This window comes from Canis lupus, chromosome 32, assembly GCF_003254725.2.
Source record: "Canis lupus dingo isolate Sandy chromosome 32, ASM325472v2, whole genome shotgun sequence".
NCBI lineage: Eukaryota > Metazoa > Chordata > Mammalia > Carnivora > Canidae > Canis > Canis lupus.
Window position 1 is genome coordinate 26,465,275 of NC_064274.1, and position 19,854 is coordinate 26,485,128.

Here is a 19,854-nt window from a genome sequence, read left to right on the forward strand (position 1 = left end):
TGGCCCTCTTCTCTTTTTTGTCTACATTCACTCTGTTGAGGATCTGATCCAGTTTCATGCCATTAAATCCCACCTACATGCTAATGGTTGACAAATGTTTATCTCCAGCCTAGATGTTTTCCCTGAAAGTATGTTGAGCTTATAGCCAACTCCCCAGTCAAATCTCTATGTCATGGTCTACAAAGTGTCTCCAACTTAACATTAGTCCAAAGATGAACTCCTAAATTTCCCTTTAAAATGTGCTCACTGTGCAGTCTTTCCCACCTTTGTAGATGGCAGCTTTGTTCTTCCAGATGCTTAAGCAAAAAACCCTGGTGTTAACCTTGACTTTTTTTTCTCCTAAACTCCATATTGGATCTACTATCAAATTCTATTAGCTCTGCCTTCAAAATTTATGCAGAATTAGACCTCTTCTCACCTCCTCCATTACTTCCACTCTGATTCAAGAACCCGTCAGTAACCACCTACCTGCCTCATGACCCATCTCTCTTTTTCCATCCTTGTCTCAAATAGACAGTGTGATTCTTCTAAAAATATCAGTCAGATCATGTTCCTTTTCTACTCAAAACCTTCCAATAGCTTTTCATCTCATTCTGATTAAACCTAACGTTCTCATGATGACCTATGAGGGTTTACATAAGCTGAAGCTGATTCCTTCAGCTCTCCTATTTCTACATTTTGGCTTTCTCTGTGTTCAATGAACAAACCAGGAACACAATTGTTTCAAGCCCTTTGCTCTTTTCTTTGCCTTGAATGTCCTTCCCCTAGAAAACTTCATGGCTTGCTCCTTCTCCTCCATCATGTTTTCACCCAGTAAAACATTCCTTGGTCACTTCACTCTGTCTTATACTGCATTCCCTCAGAAGCAGCTCCAAATAAAAAGCATTTTAGAGTGAGTCATTTATTTGAGAGATGATCCCCTGAAAGAGCAGTAAAGAAATAAGGAAATGAAACAGAGAAGAAAAAGAAGACAATACAGAGTCTATTCAGGAACAGATTGTTTCTGAAACCCACTGGGGCTCATATTCCATTGGCAGCTCTCAGGCACAACACAGAACACACCTCAGAGTTGTGTCATGTGAAGGGTATTAATCCATCAATTCCTGTTAGACATTGTTTGAGAGATGAGAGATGTTTCTGGAAGTGTTCATTCCCAACATCCTGGACTTCTCTGTGTGTAGACAGAGCAGGAAGCTGTGGTCAGAGAAAACTTTTAGATAGAGAATCAAAGATACTAGCAGCAGGAAGCCCTCCAATGTATGTAAGAACATTTAGGACCAAGGGGATTTGAGTAAGGCATTCCCAGTGCTTCAGCTTTTCCCAAGTTCCCCATCTCCCTTTCTTTGCTTTATTTTATCCCTATAGCATTAACCCTAGCTATATACCATATATTTTTCTTATTTATCTCTTTTACTTATCTCCTTTAAGAGGCATGGATTTTTGTCTCATTTGCTCGTGGCTGTATCCCCAAGACCTAATACAGTGTCTGGGACATGAAAAGAAATAATTGCTTTTGACTCTTTATGAATGACTTCAGGTTGTGTGAATGGCCTGGGAAGTTCTGGAGAAGGGATAGAATCTATACCAAATAACCACGGGTTAAGCAAAGGCATGGTCAGGAGAGCAGTACAAGAGCCCGAGAGTTGCAGGCACAGAAGTTTTAAGTGAGCTACCATATGGCAAGTGTGAGGACAAGCCATTCCTTTTGATTGGGGCAGATGGTTCTTATAAAATAAAAATAATCAGAGTAAGACAAGATAGGTCTTGGCCAGACAAAACTGTCAATCTGAGGAATCTGGAGTCTTTCTGTAGGCAACTGGGAAGAACTGAATGTTTTAAAGGAAGAGAATTCAGGATGCCTGGGTGGCTCAGTGGTTGAATGTCTGCCTTTGGCTTGGGCGTGATCCTGGAGTTTTGGGATGGAGTCCCACAGTGGGCTCCCCTCAGGGAGCCTGCCTCTCCTTCTGCTTATGTCTCTGCCTCTCTGTGTGTGTCTCTCATGAATAAATAAATAAAATATTTTTAAAAAATGAAGAGAGTTCATCATGGTTGTAAACCTCATTAAATGTATGGTTATGAAAGGCTGAAAGTATCAGGCAAGCTAATTTGGAGAATCAGGAATAAAGATGAGTTTAGAGGCTTTTTCAGAAGCACAAAGTAGAACCTGGTAGAGTTCTATGGAGTCACAAGAAAAGTCTCACAGGAGATAATGTGGTTAAACTATTGATATCCAGAGACCAAGTGACCCAGAGTGAACTTGTCATGACCTTGGGGTTTGGAGTCTGGAATTCGGTGGTTCAGTCACTACATAGAGTGCCCTTTCTCAGAGGCCCCGGGAATTTCTTAAATTTGACCAGTCTCTGGCCTGCTTTCACTCACCTCTGCTTTTCCTCTGGCACAAGCTGAATGAGATCTCTGTCCCAGAATCCCAACTTCATTTTCTGCCAAGAAATTGACATCTCTGATAGAGGTCTGTCCACATTACGTCTTCTGGCCTGGAATGTTTCCAGGTAGTTATCGGGTAAGTTGGGCATTTAGCTGCAAGATTAGTCCTAAGACTTGCTGTCTAGCCATGATATTGATTCAATTTATAGTTTGACTCAATTAGCCAGTTTAGAATCTAGTTTCACAGCAGGAAATCTCACACACACAAATCAGTAGTTTTGAGAAACCTGATGAAATAATGGCTAGTTTACCCTGAAAAGCTTTGTAATCTAGAAGCCAACTGTCTGAGTAAATGCCCTGATAATTAGATAATTATCCTAGCCCTGTGGTTGCCAGGGCCTTCTGCCAACATCCTCTCTTCCTCTTGCTGCAATTTCTGTCTCGCAAGCCTTTCCTTCTCAATTATCTCAGTAAAAAATAAAACAAGACCTGGTTCTTTACTCTCAGAATGGCCCATTGGGTTTCCACTTCTTGTAGGCTTTTAGATTTTTTCAGCTTTCCTCCGTCTTCCTCTTATTTTTTACAGTTAGCGTCTTAATATCATTTGGCTTATAGCTTCCAGGATTAATAATGGAGAAATTAATCTAGGGAACACACCTAGGTCTCTTCATAATACTGTGCATGGAAATGCCTTGTAGAAGGGGTGGATGGGACCAGTGTTCTGTTAGACGGAGTCAGATGATGTTCAAGGTGGATTTCCTCAATATGAATTCTAACTAAGGGCATGATATTGGAACCTATGTTGAACCTAGATTTACTGCATCAAATAGAAACCTTGAAGTCTTGTCCAGAAACAGTTTCCAGAGAAATATTTGACTGATGGTAATCACCATGACCTGCAAAATCAATGCTATTTATTGTCTTCTGTCTTCTACAATTGTTGTGTGTGTTTGTAATTCTAAAATTGTGTGATTTTGATCACCAAAATAGAAGCTTAAAAAGATATTTCTAAATTGAGGTCAGGACAGTAATACCCAATTGAGGGCTTTTAATCCACTGGTTATTAGAAGAAAAACAATGTTTGTAGTTGCTGCTATAATTCACCAAGACTTGCTAAAAGCCTTAAGAAATACCAACAACTTTAGCTCAGCAGTTATACTTATGCAGTTTATCAGATGGAAATAATCAGGTGTGTAAACCAGGTTTTAGCTAGGAGAGCTGCTTATAATAACGAAAGTGACATTCTATTTAGATTTCAAAGATTTAGTGACTGGCTAAATAAAGTATTTCTACATAATGTTGACATTAAAAATGGTGCAACTGAGGAAGATTAATGACATAAAAAGATGTTCCTGTTAAAGTTTAAATAAGACAAGTTTTATTTTAAAGATTTTATTTTTATTTATTTATTTTTAAAGATTTTATTTATTTTTTCATGAGAGACACAGAGAGAGAGGCAGAGACACAGGCAGAGGGAGAAGCAGGCTCCATGCAGGGAGCCCGATCTGGGACTCGATCCCAGGACCCAGGGATCATGACCTGGGCCGAAGGCGGTGCTAAACCGCAGAGCCACCCAGGCGTCCCAGATTTTATTTGTATTTAGTTGAGAGAGAGAGACCACAAGCAGGGGGAGCAGCAGAGGGAGGGGGAGAAGCAGGCTCCCCACTAAGCAGAGAGCCCCACATGGGGTTCCGTCCCAGGACCATGATCTGATCCTAAAGCAGATGCTTAACCAACTGAGCCACCCAGGCACCCCTAAAAAAGACAAAATTTAAAACATTATTTGAAGTATATAAATCTTTTGTGCAGATGCACACACTGAGAGAGAGAAAAATAATTTTAGCAGGACATACCTCAGAGTATCAGTGGTTCTTGCCATGCAGTAGAATTCTAGGTGATTGTGTTGTCTTTCATTTACTTATCTGCCCATCTTTAATTTTCTACAATGAACATGAACGACTTTTATAATAATAGTGGGGTTTTTTAAGAGTTTGTTCCTAGATTTCTTTTCAATATTCACCTTTAAAGGTGTCTGTGGTTGGAGGTCTGCATGACACCTAAGAATGTTTAGTTATTCTTCCTGTGACTGGGTTGTAGGCTGAATGTCCCAGGGCTCATTAAACAGAAAACAATAAACAGGCATTTCCCAAGTGTAAACTCAGGGGAAATTTGGCCTTTGTCAGCAAATTTTCCAGGTATTCTAATAGCCAAACCTAGTACAACAGTTGGGCTTCGTAGATAAAATTAAGTAGAAAGTTATAAAAGATCCACATCATGTGATATTTTTAACAATCAAATGAGGTGATTTTGATTTGTCTTCTTCAAACCACTTTTGATCTCTTTATACTGTACTTGTTATTCAGAGCCCAGTAGAGTGATTATGAGGAACATTTATTGATGGCTCCCACAGAGTAACTACATCATTTGAATTTAGTGATTAGATTCCATTTAAATGTTCAAACCTCTATTTGGTAACTAGGTATGTGCCTAGTAGTACATTAGATACAGTGGGGGCTTTCAAATACCTCACAAAGACAAATGTCCTGGAGGAGCTCAGTTTTGACATAGAGACAGATAAATTAATAAATATCCCTGCATATATGGTGGGCTTCATAATCAGCATTGAGTCATGCAAAGAAAAAGTCATGGAAGCAAAGGAGAAGGAAACGTTAATTTTAATCAAAGGAGCAGGAACGTTTTCTTAAGAAGAAGTAAGATTTAGGGCTAGAAATAAAGAAAGTGTATTACTCCCTTGTTGGTTACAGGTAACAAATAAAAATCAAACCATCATAAATAAAAAGGTGATTTATTAGCTTCTGTAATAAGGATGTCTTGCTTTAGGCAAGGGAAATCTAAGCTTAGCCTTCCCTCTCTCTTTATTGACTTGATCAGAAACTTTCCACAAAAGATGGCTGCTAAACATGGAAACTTACTACTTAAGACTTACAGTCCAGGCCTTTCTGTTTCCCAACAACCATTCATTAAAAATCAGGGAAGATTCTCATTGGCTCTGCTTGAGAAACTGCCCAATCTGGGCCAATCCTTATGGCCAGCTAGGTCACATGCCCACCCTGCAGCGAGTGGGGAAGAGGGTAGGCATCATAATTGACAATTCCATCAGATCAGATAGAGTTAGGGAGCTGGAGCTTCCCCCCCCCCCCCAAAGAAAGCAACAGAGAGGACAGAGAGATGGGCAAAACTACTGGACGAACACTATCTTTACCATCTTCATTTCAGACAGGTAGAATGTTGCAAGGTAACATGAGGGCAAAGCATTTGCGAGCAAAAGGGAGAGCTCAGGCTAGGATGTGAATGCAGGAAAATGCAAGGAATGTTTTGAACACAGTGGGTGTAAGGTGTTGGTGGGGTACCAAGTAATTCTACACCAGTGATTATGACCTCTGATTTGATAAAATGTTATAGGTATGTTTTCCTTTACTTAGATATTTATACCTGGGGAGTTTTGCATACATGAAACTGTAAGTTCAGCATTATTTAAGTGTAATGAGAACTTGCCATTTGAAGCATATCCTGTGATGAATATGTTTGTAAAGCATTCAGTTGCCACCAGAAACACTAACCTTTAATTTTTCTGTTTTGTACTTTTAAATTATTATGAATTGGCTTTGCTTAAGATAATGTATACTTAGACTAAATCTTTTTTCCAAAAAATAAATTTTAATCCATTTAAAATTTAACTCAACTTAAGCTTTTAGAGCATTGCCTGTTTCTAGTAAATGATTAATAAATGTATATAAATGCTCCTTTGAATTTATATCAATAATTATAAAGTCATCTACCAGTTTTAAAAGCCTATTTGGATCAGACATTTGTTTGTTCCTGGCAAAGCAATAACTGAATGAAAATTTATTTTATGATTCACAGAATCCCCAGGAGCCCAGGGTGATACAGGCCAATTGATGTTTTAATCCTTTCTGTCCTTCAAAAAGAATGACAGTGATGCTATATTTTTGTTCCTTAGTATTTGCTACATTGAGCTAAGATTATAGATAGAATATAGAATTAAATCCTTGCAAGATGAATTTAAAATCTACATTAGACAGATATGCAAGATTCTGACCTTGAGAAATAAATTGTAGAAGTGACAACCTAGTGAAAAACTCAGAAACAAACCAAAAAATCTAGAGATGGCAAAATATTCTATCAGCACTTGCTGGTAATGGACTAAAGTATAGTTGAAAGGTCAATTTCCAGTTCCAGTTCTCTCCTGCACTTCATAATTTTGAGCATGGCACCTCTCTTCACTCCATATGAACTTCCCTATCTTCAAACTAGTTCATATCTTACAGAGAAGCTGCAGTGATATATGAAATAATAAATACAAAGTATTTAAACTTTTCAGAATAACGTTTTCACAACAAAATGAAATAATAATTTCAAAATGAAATAATAATAAACTGTATCAATTACAAAAGCAAGCAAATTGAGAAAGAAATTTTTTATTAGAAGGATTCATTTCAAAATATGATTTTAAGAAAAATTCAACCAGTACATCCAGAATGAACCAATCTGGGGCCACCTGGGTGGTTCAGAGGGTTGAGTGTCTGACCCTTGGTTTTGGCTCAGATTGTGATCTCAGGGTCATGAGATGGAGCGCTGAGTCAGCCTCTAACCCTCAGCATGGAGTCTGCTTAGGACTCTCTCTCTCTCTCTCTCTCTTTCTCTCTCTCTCCTTCTATCTCTTTCCAAAAAACTTGATTCATATACAATTTTTGGAAAACATATTTTTCACTATGCAAATGTACCCCATTGCAATTTAATTAAAACCCAATGCATAAGACCATTCCTTAGAATAAATAATATGTTAAATCAGTGGTACTCAGAAATATGTGACATTTTTAACCATTTAAATTTAACAAGAAGAGTGATGTGACTGTTAATCTGCCCTTTTGATATTTTGTATAATATTAAATATATTTTGTAAAATAGAAATTGAAAGTCTTGGATATCCACAGATTTCAGACAAAAGAGCCATATGTGCCCTATCCAATTAAAATGAGCACTTAAAGGAATATTTTGTGAGATATTTAGATACCTTAGGAGCTAATAATGATTGCAATGTAATAATATAGTGTGGAGATACGGTTTCTTTTAGAATACATAAAAAGTTTTTTAAATTTAAAATTTTAAATATAAAAAAATAAATAAATAAATAAAAATTTAAATATAAAATTAAATAATACTTAAAACATTGAAATAAACCCACTACATAGAATCATGTGGAATTTGATTACAAATGAGGCTGAGAGTTTTCTTGAGGACAAGACTGATGATAGGAAGGTGAGGAATTTCCCAAGATGGTTGGGAGGAATGTGGATAGCTAGATCATATTGCATAAAAAATAACTGACACAGTCACCAAATTTTAAACAAGGTGGAATGCAAAGCAATACTTCACATTTAATAACAGATTATCCTTATCAAAATAATATTTCTGTGGTATGGGGAATGACAGATGAGTCAACGCCAAAAAAGGATCGAATAAAAAGATGAGCAACCTGCCTCCTCCCCCCACTCTCCTCACCACAGACTTAGCACACTCAAAGAGAAGATTCTGAGAGCCTGAGGAAGAAGCTAAGTGTCAATGTTCATCTCCAGATTCCTCCACATTTGCCTTTTCCCCTGTATCCCTTGTCCCTAAATTCCCTTAATTTCTTGGCCTCCTTTTTTGGTCCTTAGCTGAACTCGCTGTCTCTCTCACTCCTAATATGCTGATCTGGTCTGGAACCAGCAACGCTGCTTTCCACCTGTGAAGCCCTTCCATTACTTGATGATTGATGACTGATTATATATCTATGACCTCACATATAGCAGTAAGCCATGGATAAAGGCACCTATTCCTATTCTCTGTGGTAGCCCAGTAGAGCCTGTACCAATCTCTTCATGAGCCAACAAGACACTATTTGATTATGAAAGATAAGACTTAAACTTGAGAAAAAGATTTAGAATAAGATCCAGCAAAATGAGGGCACATGTCTCACTTAGGTTAGGGTGGTTGGCCATCCCTCTACTAATCATCCAGTGCCTATGACATAGTTCGGTTTCTATTACAATTCTTGATACATAGAAGGCCCTCAGGAAATAGTTAATAAAGGAGAGATGAATGAATAAATAAAATATTATAAGCACCAGCTCTATCTAGGAATGATTATACTGGTTTTTGAGGCCATGCATGGGTTACAAAATATGATGAATCTTTAATTAGTAGAACATGTTTGGTGAAATTTCCATTCACATTTCTTTCAAGAAAAAAGGCAGGAAGCAACTCAGCACATCTACTTGTCATCGCTTTTAGAACATCTGTGGTTTTAAAACAGCTTTGAAAATAGTTACTTGCCTAGAGAAAGGTCTGACTTCTGCTGTATAAGCATTAAAGTGTTCTAAATTCATACACACTAGTACATACTCTCATAGATGGCAGTTAATAAAAATACTGATTAGGTGGCCTAAATCTTCTTCATACTCTGGTTTTATAGGAATATGTATATGTGCATTTGACTCATTAAATACTTGGTCAAAATGAAGAAAAAGGCAGATGGAACGGATACAATATCTCCCTCCCCCCTCCTTTTTCTTGCATGAAAAACTGCACATTTACTTTAAAAATCCCAAATAAGAATGTTTACTGCAATGGTCAATGGAAGCAGCATGGGCTGGCATATAAGATGCTGACCGTTTAGCAGGAGAAAACATCCTAAATACAGTGTGTCTCTCTCCATCAGCTGTGTTCAGTGTTTGTGTTTCTTCAGATTGATCGGCTGGACGTGGATAGCTTGTTTAGCAACATTGAATCTGTGCATCAGATATCAGCCAAGCTGCTGTCATTGTTGGAAGAGGCCACAACAGACGTGGAACCGGCCATGCAAGTAATCGGTATGTTTATTCTCTTCTCGAGTTCTACAATACAACAGGAAATAATATTTTAATAACCTCCCTGTGCTTTGGTTTTATGTTTCTGACTCACCAAGCTTCCCAGGAGATGTATAAATGCTAAACTCATCTTCAGGCTCATTGTAATTACACAAACTCTGTATTTGTCTTCAAATGGGTTTCTATCCATTTGCTGAAGTCCCACAGTAGCACTAAGCACACCATTTGCTTTTTAATTTTCAATCTTTCAACCTCTTTGCCTTCCAGATGTTCTCTCATTTTGTTTTATGGCTAACACTTACTCGATCCTTAAAGAATTAAATATTTAAATACTTTAATAGCTTTACTGATTTTAGTCACAGTGTTTTCCAGATCTTACACTTATGAATCCATTGACTTTGGGATTGTAAAATATTTTGCATGAAGGGTTTTTATAATTTATAAAACACACAAGTTCTACTTTTCCTTTTTTCTCCATATTATTTGCTTTCCAAATATATTTTTATTCTCAGTCATAGATTATTTCCTTACTCTGGTAAGATTTTGGAAAAAATACAAAGATCATTGAAAAAGCATTGAGCCAAATTTTTTTTATTCATTCTATTTCTTGGGAGTTCCAAAAGGAAAACTATTGTGGACTTTTTGAAGGCAAAAGCCACATCGGGGTGCTATGGAGACTAAGACTTCTTTGAGGTTTCTTTCTTTCTTTTTTGTTTTTTTGTATTTTTCTATTTCACATATAACATGCAATGTATGTTTCCTACAAAGATTTTAAAATAAATCAGGAGTAGAAGAATAAAACACCTCCATCATTGCCACTATCTGTCATATAAATGATCACAGTTATCAGTTTGATGTGGATCAACTTTCTTTGAGACGTATACAGAGACACAAACACACACTCACACTTTATACTTTGTTCATTGTGTCTTTATTTGTTAATGGAAGTTAGAGTTTCAACAATGAAATTGATCTTGGTTTGTATTTATGGAAGACCCAAAGCAAGACTGATTATAAATGGAAAGGTGAATCAACCTATTTGTAGTGTTTTATAGACAGAAAGGTCAGCTCACTCAAAAAGATTCTCCCACAGGAAGGGTTAAATTTAATCATTATTTGTGACTAAGTGTCCCTATTATGTACTGAATGTTTGTGTTCCCCTAAAATTCATAGGTTGAACCCTAACCCTCAATGTAATGGTATTTGGAGGTGAGGCCTTTGGGAGGTAATTTGGGTTTAGATGAAGTCATAAGGGTGGGGGCTCCCCCCATAATGGGATTAGCACACTTATAGGGAAAGAAAGAGACCAGTGTTCCCTGTCTCCCTCTTCACTATGTGAGGACACAAGACGGCAGCTCCCTGCAAGCCAGGATGGAGGCCCTCACTAGGAACTGAATCTGCTGGCACTTGAATCTTGGACTTCTCAGCCTGCAGAAATGTGAGAAATAAATGTCTATTATGTAAGCTCTTCCACCCTTCAGTCTTTTGTTATGGCAGCCAGAGCTAACGTAGTCTTCAATAAGCTGTAGATATGTTTTCTAAGGAAGGACTCTATTCATTATTACTTTAGTGTGGATTCATTGGCCATTTATTAATTCACTCAATGAATAGTTATTAAATAGCAGCATATATAAAGGTACTGAGTGGCATTGTGGAGTATCAAAAGATTAAAAAGATCATTCTGTCCTTCAAAAGTTTGCCATTGAAAAGCTCCTTGTATTGAAGGTATTTGTGTAATACACCATCAGACTATTTTCTATACTACTGGACAACTTCAGAGGATAAAAAGAATATTTCTAGATGGAGAATCATAGAAGGACCCTTGAAGATGTAACTTGGGCTTGCAGTTAGTCCAGATTTCAACAAGTGAGGTCCAGGTCTAAAAAACTAAGTGAAAGCAACAGCATGAACAAAAGCATGAACAGCAAATGCTAAATGGCTAGTCATGCTTAGGAAATGGCGAGAGATAAAGCCAAACAGGAGTGAAGGATGAATCTGAAGCAGAAGTGAATCAGAAATGAATCTGGGGGCGTCTGTGTGGCTCAGTCGGTTAAGCATCTGCCTTTGGCTCAGGTCATGGTCTCAGGGTCCCGGGATCAAGCCCTGCATCAGGCTCCCAGCTCAGAGGGGAGCCTGCTTCTACCTCTTCTCTCTGCTCATGCTCTCTTTCTCTATCTCTCTCTCTCCCACTGTGTCTGTTTCTCTCAAATAAAATCTTGGGGAAAAAAATGAAATGAATCTATAGATGCACCTGGGTAGCTCTTGGTTTCAGCTCATGTCATGATCTCATGGATTATGAGATCAAGCCCCAACTGGGCTCTGTGCTCAGTGTGGAGTCTGCTTGAAGAGTCTCTCCCTCTGCCCCCCTACTCTCACAGGAGCAAGTGGACTTTCTCTAAATAAACCTTTAAAAAGAAGAAATGCACCTGTAAGTGTAGAATAGAGACAGACTATACTTGGAATCAAATTTGGAATTTACTCTACAGGTACTGAGGAGCCATTAAAAGATTTTTCAGCAAGGGTGTGATGAGACATACAAGTTTCTGGAGAAGGAAAACTATGGTAAGTATGAAGAGAATGGATAGAAGGAGAAAATGAGTCCTAGACTAGTAAATAGGTGGTTATAAATAATGCAGGCATATGGTAACAAGTATCTAAGCTAAGGTGGATACAGTGAGAATAAAAAAGAAGGGTCAGATTCAAGAGAAATGTTGAATAAAGCATAAATAAGATTTAGGGGTAGTTTCATATGCTGGAGTCCAAGACAATTCCAGGCTTAAGGAGACAAATAACCTAATTTACCTAGAACATCCTGGTTATAGTCTATTGTTGTAGCATTCAGTCCAGTTTAGCCTTTGTTCTGGAATGTCTCCTTTTTAAGGAGGATCAGAGATTCAGGAAGACTTCTACATTGCACTCCAATTTCTAACTGGTCTCTCCTAATAGAATATAAGAGGCAGGTGTATTTAATAGAGTTCTCACCATAACACATGGTAAACTCTGAAAGACGGTCTATCTCTCCTATCCCAACCTTTTGAAGTACAGCAAGCACAGCACTGGCTGATAAAAAGATAACATTTGGACATGAAGCTAACTGCTTCCTGTTTCAGTGGTGGCAGGAGATGTATCTGATGCTACAGATTCTGATGTCCATGGGTTATAGCAGCTAGTATGTCATGGCCTATGATGGGCGGCCCATGCTGTGACCTGTGAGAGGCATGAAGCCACCAGGATAACAGCCAGTGGGTTTTAGTGGGACATATAGGGAATTAAAGAGTAGATGTGGGGCACTTGTGTGGCTCGGAAGGTTAAGCGTCCTCCTTCGGCTTGGGTCATGATCTCGGAGTTCTGGGATTGAGCCCTGTGTTGGACTCCCTGTTCAGCAGAGTCTATTTCTCCCTCTCCCTCTGCACCCCCAGCTCATGCACGCTCTCTCCCTATCTCTGTGTCAACTGAATAAATAAAATTTTTAAAAAAAGATTAGATGTAAGTGAAATTGTTTGAGAAATAGAGGCTTTGCAGTTCTGCTACAGAGTATCTGGATACTGTTGCTACAATAATTTGGTAATTTATCTTATGATACAAATCCATAACTTTTTAATTATCTGGTTACGCTTACTTTGTTTTGCAATAAACCCTTTCAGAAGCAAGTGTTTAATCTATGCATGTTTAATAAAAATTAAGTATTGATTTTCTGTTGCTCAAGAAAGTTGATCATGAACACATAACACACAGCATACTCGCTATCCACAATGGGGTTCTTAATGCTATGACTGACCCGAAGACAAACAGAAGACAGAAATGGGCTGGAGAAGCAGCAATGCCTACACCAAATTTTAAAGCCTTGGTATTCGGTATTTGCTGACCATGCTTCTGTTCATGCTGCTACTTCTACTTGGAACCCTCTTCCTGACCTTCTTCCCACTTCCCACTTGGTAAAATCTTACCTATACTTTAAGCCCAAGTGCATGTGGTTTAACACGTGCAGCTACAAAGGCGTGTTTACACCGAGCACTTCATGCAGCATGGCTTCATGAGGTCAAATGAAGTTATCCTAAATTAATCTCTTTTATTTTTAATTCTGAGTTACCTTGGGCCCATGAGAAATGTAAGGCAATGGTTATTAATGAGTCGACAACAATAGCAGAAGGGTTTACAGTTAAATTATGACAAGTTTATAATAGTGTGAGCATATAAAGAACCAATTAATTCCAGTAATGATTTAAAAATGTTTAGCCAGGGGCATCTGAGTGGCTCAGTGGTTGAGCATCTGCCTTTGCCTCAGGTCATGATCCTGAGGTCCTTGACAAAATAATGGATTGATATTCTTCTAAAATGTCAAAAGATGACATTACCTTTAAAGATGAGGTAAGACTGGGGCACCTGGGTTGCTCAGTGGTTGATCATGCCTTTGGCTCAGGGCGTGATCCTGGGGTACTGGGATTGAGTCCCACATCGGGCTCCCTGCAGGAAGCCTGCTTCTCCCTGTGCCTCTCTGTCTCTCATGAATAAACAAACAAACAATAAATAAAGCAAGTGGAAGCCTGGATAGATTCTAGAACAGTAAAAGAATGTAGCATTGAAATTCAAATACAGTGTTTAATTTAGGTAATAATAATAAAGAAAACTTTATTTCCCTTTCTGACAACTGTACTGTGGTTACACAAGATTTTTTTTTAATTTTATTTATTTATTCATAAGAGATGGAGAGAGAGAGGCAGAGACAGAAGCAGACTTCTTGCAGGGAGCCTGATGCAGGACTCGATTCCAGGACCCCAGGATCATGACCTGAGCCAAGGGCAGATGCTCAACCACTGAACGACCCAGGTGCCCTGGTTACACAAGCTGTTAAGCCTAGAGAAGCTGAGTGAAGGATATTTGTAAACTACCAGTACTAATTTTGCAATTTTCTGTTAAGTAAAAAATAAGTTCAAAGTAAAAACTTAAAGATACTATAGTTTACAGAGAAAACTCAATCGAATGTATCTTTTTTAAAAAAAAAATATTTATTTATTCATGAGACCTAGACTGAGAGAGAGTCAGAGACACAGACAGAGGGAGAAGCAGGCTCCCTGCAGGGAGCCTGATGTGGGACTCAATCCCAGTACCCCAGGATCACGCCCTGAGCCAAAGGTGTGATCAACCACTGAGCAACCCAGGTGCCCCAGTCTTATCTCATCTTTAAAGACCTTGACATTTTAGAAGAATATCAATCCATTATTTTGTCAAGGACCCCAGGATCATGACCTGAGGCAAAGGCAGGCGCCTAACTGCTGGGCCACCCAGGTGTCCCTCAATCGAATGTATTCACAATTTTTGAATTTACTAATCATAAGTTGCAACTTTGAGGAAGATGATAGAAAAATACATAAAGGAAGTTATAACAGTAAGGTGTATATGAAAGAGAAATGGTTGGAGTCATATTTTAATTTTTCTACCCTTGACATCTGGGCTAGCCTTGTGGCTTGATTTGACCAATAAAATGTGGCAAAATAATGTTCTACAACAGCCTTGTGACATCCACTCTCCTGAGGAAGAGGGAAATCTCAAACTACCCAATCATTTCAATCAACACAGTCGAAGCCTTCGACTTTGATGTGAGCATGGCCTCCTCAGCCAGGTGGCCTCTGGTTACAAATTGCAAACACATGTATAAACAACACCTGGAACAAGCCAACCCAGCTGAGCCTTGTTCAAATTGTCACTCCAGAGAATTGTGAGCAAACAAGAGTTTTAAGCCTTTAAGTTTTGGGTGATTTTTTTTTTCCTGCAGCAATAGCTAACTAATACAGATTCAAGGACAGTGATTCATTCAATTTAGATAAAGAAAAACTTGATTTGGAAAGTGGATTTTGAGCTTGGACTCTAAGGACTTATAAAGGTGAAGATTGAAGAAAATGACTCTTTTTTTTAGATTGTATTTATTTATTCATCAGAGATGTGGAGAGAGAGAGAGAGGCAGAGACATAGGCAGAGGGAGGAGCAAGCTCCATGCAGGGAGCCCGATGTGGGACTCAATTCTGAGTCTCCAGGATCACACCCTGGGCCAAAGGCAGGCACTAAACTGCTAAGCCACCAGTGATCCCAAAAATGACTTTTTAAAAAAGATTTACTTATTTATTTAAATGAGAGAGAGAGCATGAGTGGGAGGGGCAGGGAGAGAGAAGGAGAGAATCTCAAGCAGACTCTGAGCTGAGTGGGGAGCTCAACACGGGGCTCAATCTTGCAGGGCTTGATCTCACAACCCTGAGATCATGACTTGAACAGAAACCAAGACTCGGATGCTTAACTGACTGTACCACCCAGGCACTCTGAAGCAAATGACTTTCTAAATGACAAATGACATAGAGGCCCCAAGGCAGGAGATTAGAGGAAATTCTTATAAAGACAGCATAGTCCTGTCTAATGTGGCTGGAGCATAGCACCAAGGAGACCTCCATGACTCATATATGGTAGCCATATCAATCCTGAGTTCACTGGCAATTTCTATCACTAAATCTTTCACCAAAGCTCTTACATTTTACAGTATAACCTGATTTTTGGTGAGACATTTCCTTTTTTTTAAATTTTTATTTATTTATGATAGTCACACACAGAGAGAGAGAGAGAGACAGAGACACAGGCAGAGGGAGAAGCAGGCTCCATGCACCGGGAGCCTGACGTGGGATTCGATCCCGGGTCTCCAGGATCGCGCCCTGGGCCAAAGGCAGGCGCCAAACCGCTGCACCACCCAGGGATCCCTTGGTGAGACATTTCCAAACTCATGTTACCACAAAATGAAAAGTACAGGAGTCCCATTTCTCTGTCCTTAGACGGCACGAATGAGAGGTTGTGATTCATAGCTCTAGTGCCAAAGGGAAAATTTCCAGATACCCAGATAAACCAGGCAGAGGATTTTACTCAATAATAACCTTGGGGTTTGGATGAAGTTCAAGTTTAAGCACAGAAGCATATGTTTGTAGATATGAGAGCTCTAGGGAATTGTCTGGACTATCATGCCAAGGTAGAAACTGGATTTTAAAGTCTTGACTTCAGCAGACTGTCTAAATATGACATGGGTTCTAAATCTTTAGAGGTGGGAGTATGAGATGTGGCTCTTGTTTCCCCTTAAACTGAAGATTACTCTGTAACGATTTAAGAAAATAGTGAGCAAAGACAAAACAGGTAAAATGGTAGTATAGGGTTTAGAGGTTTACATCCTGGCTCATCTGATTACAAGATATTTAATATTAGGCAAGTTACAAAATCTCATTGAACTTTGGTTTCTCATGTAGAAATTTGAGGTAATAATACCCACCGCACAGAGTATTTGTGAAGATTAAGTAAAATCACGTATAAATAATGATGGCCCAGGGCCTATTCTTAATAAATATTCAATGTATGAGATTACTAATTTGTTATCCTGAGAATATCAAATTTACCCATCTATTTACAAAACTAGGTCTCTTATGTATGTAACCATTGAATAAAATGTGATTTTTTCCCCCAGAGGTCTTGATCATGTTTTTCAAATAATCGGATTCACTGGATTTGTGTAGTTTCTAGATGCTCCCAATATCTATGCATCTTGATGATGCATAGATATAATAAGGTAACATGCTTTCTTCTATAAAGCATAATTTAACATATCAAGTATCATTTCCACATTTGATATAGTGAGCGGCAATGAACAGCAATGAAGCAGACACTTTCCAAAGATGGCCCTCAATGGCCCTCCTGATATTCACGCTGCCATGCAGCCTAGTGCCATATTGACTCTGGACTGGCCCTAAGACCCACTAATTCATGCAATGCAGTGGAAGTGATGGTGTGTCAGTGACTGGGGGCCTAATTCTTAAAGCTTGGCAGTTTCTACTTTTGTGATTTGAGGAACTAGCCATATAAGAAGTCCAGCTGCCCTGCTGGAAGTGCCACATGAAGAGGTCACATGGAAAAAGATTAGACCTGAGACTGTGGAAAGTGAGAAAGTGCCCCAACTGTCCCAGCATCCCAGCGGAGGCCAATCTTCCTGCTGTCCCTGACAAGGCACCAGGTTTATGAATGAGCTGTCTCGGAACGTCCAGTCAGTTCAGCCCTGGGATGACCGCAGCCTCAGCAGGCATCAAGGAGAGTAGAAGAACCACATGGTTGCTTCCAGCCAACCCACACAATTATGAGAGAAAAATCAAAATGGTTGTTATTTTAAGGTACTGAGTTTTGAGGTGGTCAGTCACACAGACAGATAACCCAAACGGAGCTCGCATTCTCTTATATACATTTGCAACAATGCTATAATGTTTCAAAGCATTAAAAAAAAAAAGAGCTATGAGTATGTTTGAGTCTACCTTATGGGCCTACCTCCTGCACACTATATTGAGAACCAGAGCTGAAGGGAGCTTGTGGTAAAGGAATTGCAATTTTTCATGTGCCTTTTCCTGAGGGTGAGTTTATCCTTTGAGAGAAAGACAATTTAGAGCTTTCTGTTCTTTGAAGATGTAGTGGGTGATGCACTGCTGTTCTACGGCAGTACTTTGTTCTCCTAAAGCACCGTCTCTTGTATGTCCCTGAAGCAGGAATCTGTGCCTTTAGCAGTGATTTTTGTGAGAAGAGCATTAGTCACTGATAATTCATGTCATGTTGCCATGTGGGAGACGCCACAAAGTAGCTCACCTGAATAATTTTCCTACAGCGTGTGTGTGTGTGTGTGTGTGTGTGTGTGTGTGTGTGTGTGTTGTACTTAGGACACAAGTAGGCTCAACGTGATGAACTCTGGCCAGCTGGGACAGGTTGAGAGCATCCCAGACCTGTAGCCTGGAATATGTGAGGCCAGTAGGGGTAAGACCCTGATGCAGCAGCTGAAAGGTCAGGGCACTTTATCCTACATGTTAGCACTAACAGAAAAGCTATCAGCTTCAGGGAAGATGACAGGAAAAACGGTTTTTTGTGTTTTTTTTCGGGGTCCAGCATAGGCAAATCCATACAGGAGAGGAAGAATCAGCAGGAGGCAGTGGACAGCAGGATACAATGTGGGGTTGGGTTTACAATCTCCTGAGTGCTGTCAAGCTGGGTCCCAGGGCTACAGGGACTTATTTCTTGTAATGAAAATAAAGCCAGGATGGCTTAGTAACAAGTTCTATAGTTCTGTTCTCTGAGGAGAACGTGACATTACAGGATGCTATGCTGTGGAGCCGCTCACAGAAGTCAGCGGCTTAGCTGTGTAGGCAGAGCTGAATGGAGCTGTGAAAAATCAAATACTGTGCGGAACACATGTAGAAATAAAGTCCTCCAGCCTACAAATGTAAGAGTTCCATGAACCCCCGAACACTTTCCCAATACCCAGGGACTGAAAGTGAGAAGTGTACTTGCAGGTGTGCAAACCTCAAAGATGCAAAGTAGCCCAGAAAGAGCATGGGCCTTGGGGGGAGACGAATCTGGGCTTTCATTCTGGCTCTGTCACCACTAGCTCTGTGGCCGGGGCCGAGTCAATCAGACCAGTGAGGACTGTACTTGCCTACCTAGGACAGAAACCTCACCAAGAGGACTTAACCAAAAAGGGGTCTTTTTCTTCACATGACAAGAAATCCAGAATTCAGTAGTACAGAACTGGGGCAGCTGCTGACCAGATGCTCACAGTCTTTCCTTCCTAGGACTTGACTGTGTGGTGTTTGGCCTCCTGGCCTCACCATGGCTACTCCACTACTAAGCGTGGCTTCCTGCAGGCAGTAAAAGCAAAACTACCTCTTCCCAAAGCTTCTTGTCACTTGGAAGGAAGTCCCAGAGACTTCAACCTATATCTCATGATTTCATTTCCACACACACATTATTATCTCATTTCATACATGAACACATTCACACACAAATACACACTTGCCCACATCCTTGACCACCCCTAACTAGCAGAGAGTGGAGAAAGGTCAGTATTTTTAAGTGGGTGCATTGCTGGTCTAAATTTTGTTAGTTTGGAACAAGGAAGAATGGATAAGCAACTAGTAGTAGATGCCACATTTCATCTGTTCATATGTTTTTTAAAGATTTTATTTATTCATGGGAGACACAGAGAGGGAGAGGCAGAGACACAGGCAGAGAGAGAAGCAGGCTCCTTGCGGGGAGCCCGATGCGGGACTCGATCCCAGGACTCTAGGATCGCTCCCTGAGCCGAAGGCAGATGCTCAACCACTGAGCCCCCCAGGCATCCCTCATCTCCAAGGCATTAGAGTCCAAGACATGAGGAATACTCCCATTAGAATGTAAGCTCCCTGAGGAGAGGAATTCTTATCTGTTTTGTTACTGATGCTTCACCAGCATCTGGAACAGTGTCCTCAGTAGTGCTGAAAGAATGAAATGAATGCTGGAGACGATGAGGAGTGTCCAGTACCCTGGCTGGCACACAGAAGGATCGCGGTGATCACTGTTGCTGGGGTTGTCACCAAGCCTGCCAGTGGTTTGTCCTATGTCATCTTCAGAGGCTGGTAGGCAGTATAGAGCAACTAGCTGTAGCAGAGGTATGTACCTCAAGAGAGGTACATAGTAGGGTGAGAGAAATCGAGTCATGGGTTCATTGGTTTAAGAACACGGTCAGGGGATCCCTGGGTGGCTCAGC

The 19,854-nt window shown here is 39.8% G+C and overlaps 1 protein-coding gene and 1 long non-coding RNA gene across 3 annotated transcripts in view; one reads left to right on the forward strand and one right to left on the reverse strand.

Moving 5' to 3' along the window:
* ARHGEF38 (Rho guanine nucleotide exchange factor 38) overlaps nucleotides 1-19,854 on the forward strand; it is a 128,986-nt gene that overhangs the window by 47,759 nt on the left and 61,373 nt on the right. For both annotated transcript variants that reach the window (XM_049104806.1, XM_025465803.3), the window contains exon 3: nucleotides 9,155-9,278. In XM_049104806.1, coding sequence (XP_048960763.1) covers nucleotides 9,155-9,278 — 124 coding nt within the window. The remainder of the gene's footprint in view (nucleotides 1-9,154; nucleotides 9,279-19,854) is intronic.
* Nucleotides 8,999-13,865, reverse strand: LOC112671597 (uncharacterized). The gene is made up of 2 exons (XR_003143718.2): nucleotides 13,631-13,865; nucleotides 8,999-9,302 (listed from the first exon to the last, which is right to left on the reverse strand). It is a non-coding gene; the product is annotated as an uncharacterized LOC112671597 (long non-coding RNA).